The sequence below is a fragment of the Ammodytes marinus genome, assembly GCF_949987685.1.
Source record: "Ammodytes marinus genome assembly, chromosome: 8".
In the NCBI taxonomy this organism is placed as follows: Eukaryota; Metazoa; Chordata; class Actinopteri; order Uranoscopiformes; family Ammodytidae; genus Ammodytes; species Ammodytes marinus.
Window position 1 is genome coordinate 14,598,154 of NC_137212.1, and position 8,770 is coordinate 14,606,923.

The following is an 8,770-nucleotide window of genomic DNA, read 5'->3' on the forward strand; positions in this document are numbered from 1 at the left end:
TTTTCACACCGTCAGTGACCCTAAAGGGGCCAACCAGCTCTCTCCCCATGATTCCGGCCCAAAACATGACTCCGCCACCTCCTGTCTGCCGTCGCAGCCTTGTTGGGACATAGTGGCCATTCACCAACCATCCACTACTCCATCCATCCGACCATCCAGGGTTGCACGGCACTCATCTGTAAACAAGACTGTTTGAAGATGAGTCTTCATGTATTCCTGAGCCCACTGCAACTGTTTCAGCTTGTGATCATTGTTTAGGGGTGGCCGAATAATAGGTTTATGCACAACCGCAAACTTCTGGATCCTACACCTTGAGGTTTGCGGGACTCCAGAGGCACCAGAAGCTTCAAATACCTGTCTGCTGCTTTGTGATGGCATTTTAGCAGCTGCTCTCTGCTATTCCGATTAATTTGTCTGGCAGAAACCTTCCTCATATTAACTTTATCCGAACGAACCCGTCTGTGCTCTGAATCAGCCACAAATCTCTTCACAGTACGATGATCACACTTAAGTTTTCGTGAAATATCTAATGTTTTCATAACTTGTCCAAGGTATTGCATTATTTGACGCTTTTAGGCAGCAGAGAGATCCTTTTTCTTTCCCATATTGCTTGAAACCTGTGGCCTGCTTAATCATGTGGAACGTCCTTGTTAAGTAGATTTCCTTTGATTGGCCTTACTTAGCAAACTGATTATCACAGGTGTCTGAGATTGATTTCAATGATCCAAAGCGCCCTGAGACCATACCATCCATGAGTTTAAATTAAATACAAAAAATGTATTCCAATTTGCATAATAATTTGTGACAGACTGTACACTGACGTGTAATGTATTTTAAATACATGAGGCCTGCCATCAGAAATATGAGTATACAGTAAAAGCTGAAGGGATGGCATACCTGATGGACAGATGATTCAGTCAGGGCACATAAGGACACTAAACTATATATGGTGTATATATAATAATATTTTCTGGTCAAGCCAATATCCTTATCCCCTCTTTTAAGTCTTCCGAATGCAGCACTGAATTCCAGTCTGCTTGTATAAGTGCAGGAAACAGTGGGGCCTTCTGGTTTATTTCATTATGAGGATTAGCAGCTTTAGCCCCAGACACACCGGGCCTAAACACCCACATAAGCAGCACCCATTCTTCTAAGGGAAAACTGACACTTGTTCCATGAGATCTTGATCAGTAAGTTAGTTTGAGCAACTCCATTTTGTTTGTGTGTTCCTGTTGTCGGCCCATGGTTGTGTTGCTTCATATCCGGACATAGCTTTGCTTCCTTTAACATTTGACCTTTCCACTCACAAGATTGTCGACAACAAAGGGACCTCAATTATTTGACCTTGGTCCTAGAGGTTGTCAAACCCATTAAGCTTTATCCCTACGTCCTTATTCTACTTTTTATCTACTTTCCATTTTACGTTTCTTTACTCTGGGGTATTTTAACCCAGCTCAAGTAATAAGACATATTTTCAGTGCTCAAGACTAGTCACCAACCGTTAAAGACTGACATAAAAAAAACATTTACAGTTGCTATTTTCCTATGATTTGATTTCCCCAATAACACTACACTCCCACATACTAATAAACGCTTGTACAAAAAGTCCCTGAATTTCATCTTCATAAACCTCTGTCCCACTCTCTTTTTCAGTGACATACGTAAGTTCAAAGAAGCCAAGAAACAATTTGACAAAGTGAGTGAAGAGAAGGAGGCGGCGCTGATCAAGAACGCCCAGGCGCCCCGCAACAAGCAGCACGAGGTGGAGGAGGCCACCAACATCCTCACCGCCACGCGCAAGTGCTTCCGACACATCGTCCTCGACTACGTCTTACAGGTATGCTGTGGGATTGGAATTGTAGCTCTTTTTTTTGTGACGGTTACTGAACAAAACTCAACATCCCGAGAGGCCAGTTTGTTTTTATGAGAACAACAGTATAGTACGTCTTATGTTGCACTGAATTGGATAATTAGCTGCACATATCAAGAAGCAGTTGCATGATGGAGAATTTATTTTGTTCTTAAAATGTGCTAAAAAAAAAATTAACATTTAAAAAAAAAAATTATAGAAAAGCTGCATCTCTATTATCAGAGTAATAATGCTCTAATGCCCAATCTTGTTTTAATCCATATTTTGCAGCTCATTGGCCTCTGTAAAGTGGTAGTCTTTTCAATAGAACTATGTATAGCATATTGCTGACATAGAGCTTTTAAAATGCCTAAATAAATAAAAATATATTCAGCTACCCAGCGTCATGTACTGTAGGATATTTCTCTGTGTGGCTGAGCCAACATGGCTTTAGAAGTTGATATGCTGAGTCAGGTCTAAAATGCTGATGTGGCATGGAAAATAATGAACAGCTGTGTTTGATTCTGTTACATCCACGGTGAGACCTCCACCTGTCATGTTCAAGTTTAACACGTCAGAGTGGATTTGGCTCAAAAAGATTCATAGCAGATGCATCGCCTGTGCACATATAGCAGTGGTTGAGTTAGTTGTAGAAGTGTCAGCAGGAATAGCAGCAGCAGCAGAAGAAGATAAGAAAAACGGAGTAGTTCCCCATTGGATAATACATACTGGCATATAACATCTATATGCACTTGTGTAGATGGATTGATAGATTCACATTTTCAAGGAAGAGCATTTTAGAAGAAGCAGAAGACGAATGAAGTACAAACTTTTTCACTGTAAAATAAAACTCCGGTCTCACAGTACCCGAAGAGCATAAGCTGATCCCTTGGTCTCTCCTCTTGGCCACAGTGACACCGCTGAATGCTTGGTGGCTTCTGATAGGGCGGCTGCCAGCCCTGTTATTGAATCTCACTCCAAAGGAACAGACAATGCTGTACAGGCAGTGTTCACTCCCAAATTAGATTTTGAAAAGAAACCCAGGTTTCAAAATAGGTTTTTGGTAGTCTGCTCTAGCAGCCTACTGAATTGCTGCAATAACTCTCTCATAAAATGAAGCCATGCTTTAATCAATTAGTTTTTAACATGCCTGTTAGTCTGCTTATCAGAAATCTGAGTGCAGCAGCTTGCACAGCTGATTTAAATGGGTCTCCTTTAAAGTTTCACGTTGAATTGTTGCCGTCAGCACTTTTTAAATGCTGCTAACCTCTGCAGCTGTGCTTGCAGGAAGCTTTTTAGACAGATCTTAGCTTTTAGTTTTTATTTGTTTACGGGTGTTTTTGTGGCCAGTTTGCTTAAAGCTGGGGTGGAGGATTTGGGGAGAAAATGGCAGTTGGGATAGAGATTTGAATCCAAATACCTCAACCGCTCCACTTGTTCTCTTTGGTCCCTCGCCTATGGTACCTCCCTGACACGCTCTAGTCTACACCAACAAAGTCGTGCCAAAGTGAATGGACAGTCCCAACAGCCAATAAAAACAGATAATTGGAGCCTCGCTCTAATTGGTCAAAGTGTACAGCTCATGTTAACTTTGACCAATCAGAAATCATATACCCCAGCTTTAATTATACAGTGCATAGTTTACAGTGTCATGCAATATGGTAAATAGGAGAGGAAAATATATGAGCAAGGTTGTAAGGCAGACTTCATGACAGTAAAGGACTGGAGCCTGTCTCTTTTACCCGGGTGTACCACGTAGAGCTGGATCATAAAATACTGAACTTTAGACGTATTAAGTAATTAAGCAGATAATGCAGCCATCTGACATCTGCAGCCATATTCCCATTTTTTAAAAATGCCTGAAATTTTAATACATACATGGCAGAGAAAAAAAAGAACATTAATACAACAAAAGATAACAAACCTGTATTTTCCCGTGCATGAATTGGGACTAATTTAAGCCTAAATCTTTCAGTCCCACAACTAAGGAATTACCGCAATTTAACAACCAATTTCCAACCAAATGCTCGTAAATTTTTGCTTGTGGTAGTTGAGTTTGTCGACACCATAATGCACTTTGCCAGTTAAACCACCATCTTTTAGAGGTGCTACTCCAGTTAAATCTACTAATTGACTGTAATCAAGAGAAGGAGGGGGCTTGTAAAGGTTGTGATGCACCAGCAACCACATAAGCTTCCTTTCCTGGGTGGGAGTTACATCTGTTTACAAGTGTGATTCGAAGTGTGTTGCCCCTTTTGCCTTAACCACAAAAAAGGAAAACCAATAAACCCAGGATAATCCAATAGCTTGAGGCGGAGTGTTGAAAAATCCATCAAGAAACTCAAGCTGCCCCGCCTGCATCCACCACGCCCAATCAGTGACTCTACCGAAACATAGCTGCCCTTAGTTCCTGACAGGCACAATGAATGAAGATAGCATCACAATATGCCATATCTTATCTCTGCTCTGCAACATAAACCTAAGCTAACCCTTCCAGGCCACATGAGCAACGCAGTGTGTAATGGCTGAAGACGAGGAAGAGTCTGCTAAATGCACACTCACACACACACGCAAGCACAAACACACAAGCTGAGACAGTTAGAGACAGGATAGACAGGCTACAGTTATACTGCAGGGAATTGGAGGTGAGACAGGCTGTATCCTCGGGTGAAACATCAGACATGGAGCCCCCTCTGGTGGTGATACTAGGAAGTAGGAACTGCTGTCCAGTTATGCTCTGGGACATGGTGTGATATTTCTTCTTTAGTACGACTTATTTCACGCTTGTCTGCTTTCTGTAATGTTGCCTTTTGTTCTTTTTGTTTTTTCCCTCTAGCACCTTACCTCATTTACCCGTCTGTCCTTTTTTTATCATTCTCTTCTCTCCTTCTCTGCTACTTCTTTTTATTTGTGAATTTTCCTCTCAGATATAATATTGTCATTATAGAATGTTTGTGTAAAGTTTGAGTTTGGTGGTAACTGCTTGCCTCAAAACAAAACAAAAACAAAGCCTTCCTAATTCTCACTGTTTAATTTCTGTTCTTTACAGATCAATGTTCTACAATCAAAGAGAAGATCAGAAATCCTGAAATCAGTACGTATACTTTTCGTTCATACCAAATGTTCTATGCAGCAGCCCTACCATATGCAGCCCCTGAATATCCACTGTCTTCTCCACAGATGTTGTCCTTCATGTACGCCCACCTGACATTCTTCCACCAAGGATATGACCTCTTCAGTGAACTACAACCGCTAATGAAACTGCTTGGAGGACAGGTACAGGCTCCAGTATACTGTATATACACAGAGACACACACACACTCAATCTGTGCATACGGATGTTTGAGAGATTTATTGTATATTACTTATCAGCCAAAAATTTTACATCACTTATGAAGGAAGGTAATATGATTTTGTTGATATATGTTAACAAGTTTTACTACATACTTTTTAACTAGTCAGTGAGATATATCATTGAAATTCTTCAAGCTTAGGCTGTGTCAAGTAATTGCATCCGTTTGTTATCAGAAGGCATTGAACTCTTCCTCGACTGTCATTTTAAGAAATTAATTTGGATGGCTCATAATTTGTTATTCTACTTTTTTTTCTTTTCCTTTTTTTTTTATACTTTTAATTAAGATTTAATACTTTGTGTAAAAATAAACACTGAGCCAGTCCTGGACCACACTTGCAATGTTATCAGAACACACAGTATACACTCTGCCAACACAAGCAAACATGAATCTATTTCGAGCAGAGTAGCGGAATAAAAGTCAGCTTAGTTTACATACCAGTGGACTTTCTTGGGTAAACAGTTTTTTTGTTATGAAGACCAGGACAATATTGTTTGATTACCAATGCAGCATTTCTGTTCAGGGTTTTTTTTTAGAGTTTGAAGGGAGCGTTTGATGTGATGTCTGAAATACAACTTAAGTTTAGTTTGTGCATACTGTTAGAGAGCAGTAACGGCAAACTTTGACCTTCTGCCTTCACTCCAGACGACCTCTCTCTCTCTCTTCATTGTGTTTGTGTTTCTATCCACTCAGTGTTTGTGACTCTTTTAATCGACTGTGTGTGTGTCTGTGTGCATCCTCTGATAAACAGAGCCTTGCCTCTGTTGGACCAAAAATGTGACTTTGAAGATGATTATCAGTGTGGAGCTGCTGTTACAGTGAGCAGGAATGAGGAAGAGAGTAGCCAGAGGGGCTGGAAAAAGGGCTTTCCCACAGTCAGACTCATAGGGGTTGACAGTCAGCTGAGCCAACACAGCAAAGGTGTCGCACAAGTTTGATGCCGGAGGTTGCGGAATATAAACTTTGAGGCTGGAGTGGTTTTAGAGCCCATTGAGAGGATGATATTTCTTAAAAACTGGAAGTAAAGGAACTTTACCTTGTCACAGAGTCAAGTCTGTAGATGAGTGGGATAGCTCTTAGAATTTTTCTTTTTTCACTATCTGTCGGTTTAAACACATTTTTCTATTCGGAGAACAAGACTATTTTGGAAGCCAGAACCGAAGAGCCGGGACCGTGGTGCTCTGAATTGAGTTGGGGAGCAGAGTGCGCTTTCTAACCCTGATGCACTGAAGTTTGAACCACCCGACGCTCTTACTATCAATAAAATGGACTATAAGGACTAAAGAGTCGGGGGACCCATTTTTAGGAATAGATTTCCGAGGGGATGAGAGGCAGAATGTAATCTCCACAAAGCAAAAAGTGATTGAAGTAGAATGGAAAGGCATGTACTGTCAGCCCTCGACACTCCAAAGACTGCAAGGGTTGTATGAGGGAACAGGGTAGAGAACTGCAACTGTTTGTTTGTTTTTATCCTGAAGAGGAAGGGAAAGATAAGTTACGGGTCGGTTTTCAAGCTGATCAACTGTATTGTGTGGATTCTGAGCCTGTCGCACTGAATTTGGATCGGTGCAACACTGAAAGGAGAGGAATATCAGAGGTCTCGAAGTGGGAAGCGCTGACAGGAGGATTGTGGATTATCTCTTTTCTCCTCTCTATCATGAAGCTGAAGAAAGTGGAGAGGCTGTGCAGACAGGTGTGGAGCAGCTGTCAAAAGGTCTGCTCATGTGACTTGATGCCTGTTACCATTAAAGAAAGAGATCAAGGGTTTATGTCAAAATCAGTGAATATCTCCTCATGATTTACTACCTGTTTATACTGTGTGTGTGTGCATATAAAGAAAATTGAGTTTTAATACACAGCCTAGGCTCTGTAAGCCGGTATGTTAACGCATAAAACCTGATTGCAAGCAGTGGTTTCAAAAACCAAGGCACTGTTACATTAATGTTCCTGTGGTTGTCACTGAATGATTTACTCAGGTGGTCTAAAGACAACGGCATAGTAACTGATACAGAAGGGGACAGTTGGTGAGATGATTAAACACTTCAACACGGAATATCTGGGACCAAATATATCGTTAAACAAAACAAAAAATTGATGGCTGAAGTTTCATTTTGAAAGTTTTTGTGTCCAAATTAATCATCAAAATATTTTTTTTCCACCCTTCCCTTTTGAAACGGCTTCTAAATATAATATATATTCTACTGACTGCGTCTCTCCATGACACATAGCCTCAAGCTTGAACACATGTTGAGTGAATACATTCATACACGGGTTTGTATCCTTTCCGTGAATAACGCAGCTTCATCGTAGTTACATGTCAGGACAGATCTGAGCAAAATGCCGAGTGACGATAATGCTACAGACAGACACAGGCAGAATGAAACATTTGAGGGTATAGTGACATAGTGGGCCGCATAGTGAGATAGATAATGTCAAAGGTATGCTGACACAAAATTTGTGAAGATAACACACACACACACACGCATACACAGATAGACGGTGGACTGGACTGGACTAGTTGTTAGGGGGAGAGAGGGGAAAACATTTCCCATTTGATGTTATCAGCCTGCAGCTCTGCCGTCCACCCTTTTCTACTCTAAACAAAACAAAAGACCTGGCTCCCTCAAATGCAAATCTTATCTAAAATGATCAGATAGCAGCATTTTCTTTTCATATTTTCCTCAAAGTTAATATTATTTTGTGACAAAAACAATTTAATTCAGAAGATAAAATGTGTCTGCTGTAAATTGCACCATCAAAACCAAAAGTACAATGTTGGTTTTGACCTCTTCTATCTCATTTGGTACAGTAGCTTTTCTGTTACCCATTAGTCTCAATTGCCACTTGGCATCAAGTTGCAGTACAGTAACTGGCGTGTGTAAAACCACTACAGGCATTAAAAGCATTTGATTAACACAGCTAAACTGTGGTAAACAAGCATTGCTCATGTTTAATATGCAGAGTTGCAGATACTGATCCTTTTTGTTTTTGAGGTTCGAGACGTACCAGTTTAGGTCACATTGTGGCAACTGGCTAAAGAGAGACACAGAGTAGAATTTCACTGCTGGAAGGCAAACTGGCACAATTCAGGCATCACACTATGAGCTCCAGCACTTCAATGAGGTCCCTTTTTAAAATGTATTTCTGTTTTTCCTGCTCAAAAGATCATTTGTCTCCCCTCTCTATAAGATGGTTACTCGCGGCAATGAAGATAATCAATCATCCGCCATCCAATTTCACACATGGCAAAGCTTCCTTTGCGCGGCCCATTTTGTTTGGAGGAGATGGCCTGTCTTGTCTAGAATGTGGCCTGTGGAAGAGTTGTTTAGTTGCTAGAATCATTTATCCTCTCAAGAGTGGAATGGGAAATAAAGAAGCACCAGGGCACCTTCTCTTACACAATTCTTTTCACAGTTCTTTCCAAGTCTCTCATTTTAAAAGCCCAGCATTACATCCTATTACAATCTTATTGTAATACAGAAAATTGTATATCTTGAAAAGAGAAAACTGAAAATTACATGTATGTGCATTAAATTAGGCTCGACCAATCAGTTGTTTTCTCTCTTGC

The 8,770-nt window shown here is 40.6% G+C and overlaps 1 protein-coding gene across 1 annotated transcript in view; it reads left to right on the forward strand.

Moving 5' to 3' along the window:
- LOC307254415 (arf-GAP with coiled-coil, ANK repeat and PH domain-containing protein 2-like) overlaps positions 1-8,770 on the forward strand; it is a 58,937-nt gene that overhangs the window by 24,109 nt on the left and 26,058 nt on the right. The window contains exons 6-8 of the mRNA XM_080032806.1: positions 1,654-1,837; positions 4,899-4,943; positions 5,030-5,125. Of these exons, the coding sequence (XP_079888932.1) occupies positions 1,654-1,837; positions 4,899-4,943; positions 5,030-5,125 (325 nt within the window). The remainder of the gene's footprint in view (positions 1-1,653; positions 1,838-4,898; positions 4,944-5,029; positions 5,126-8,770) is intronic.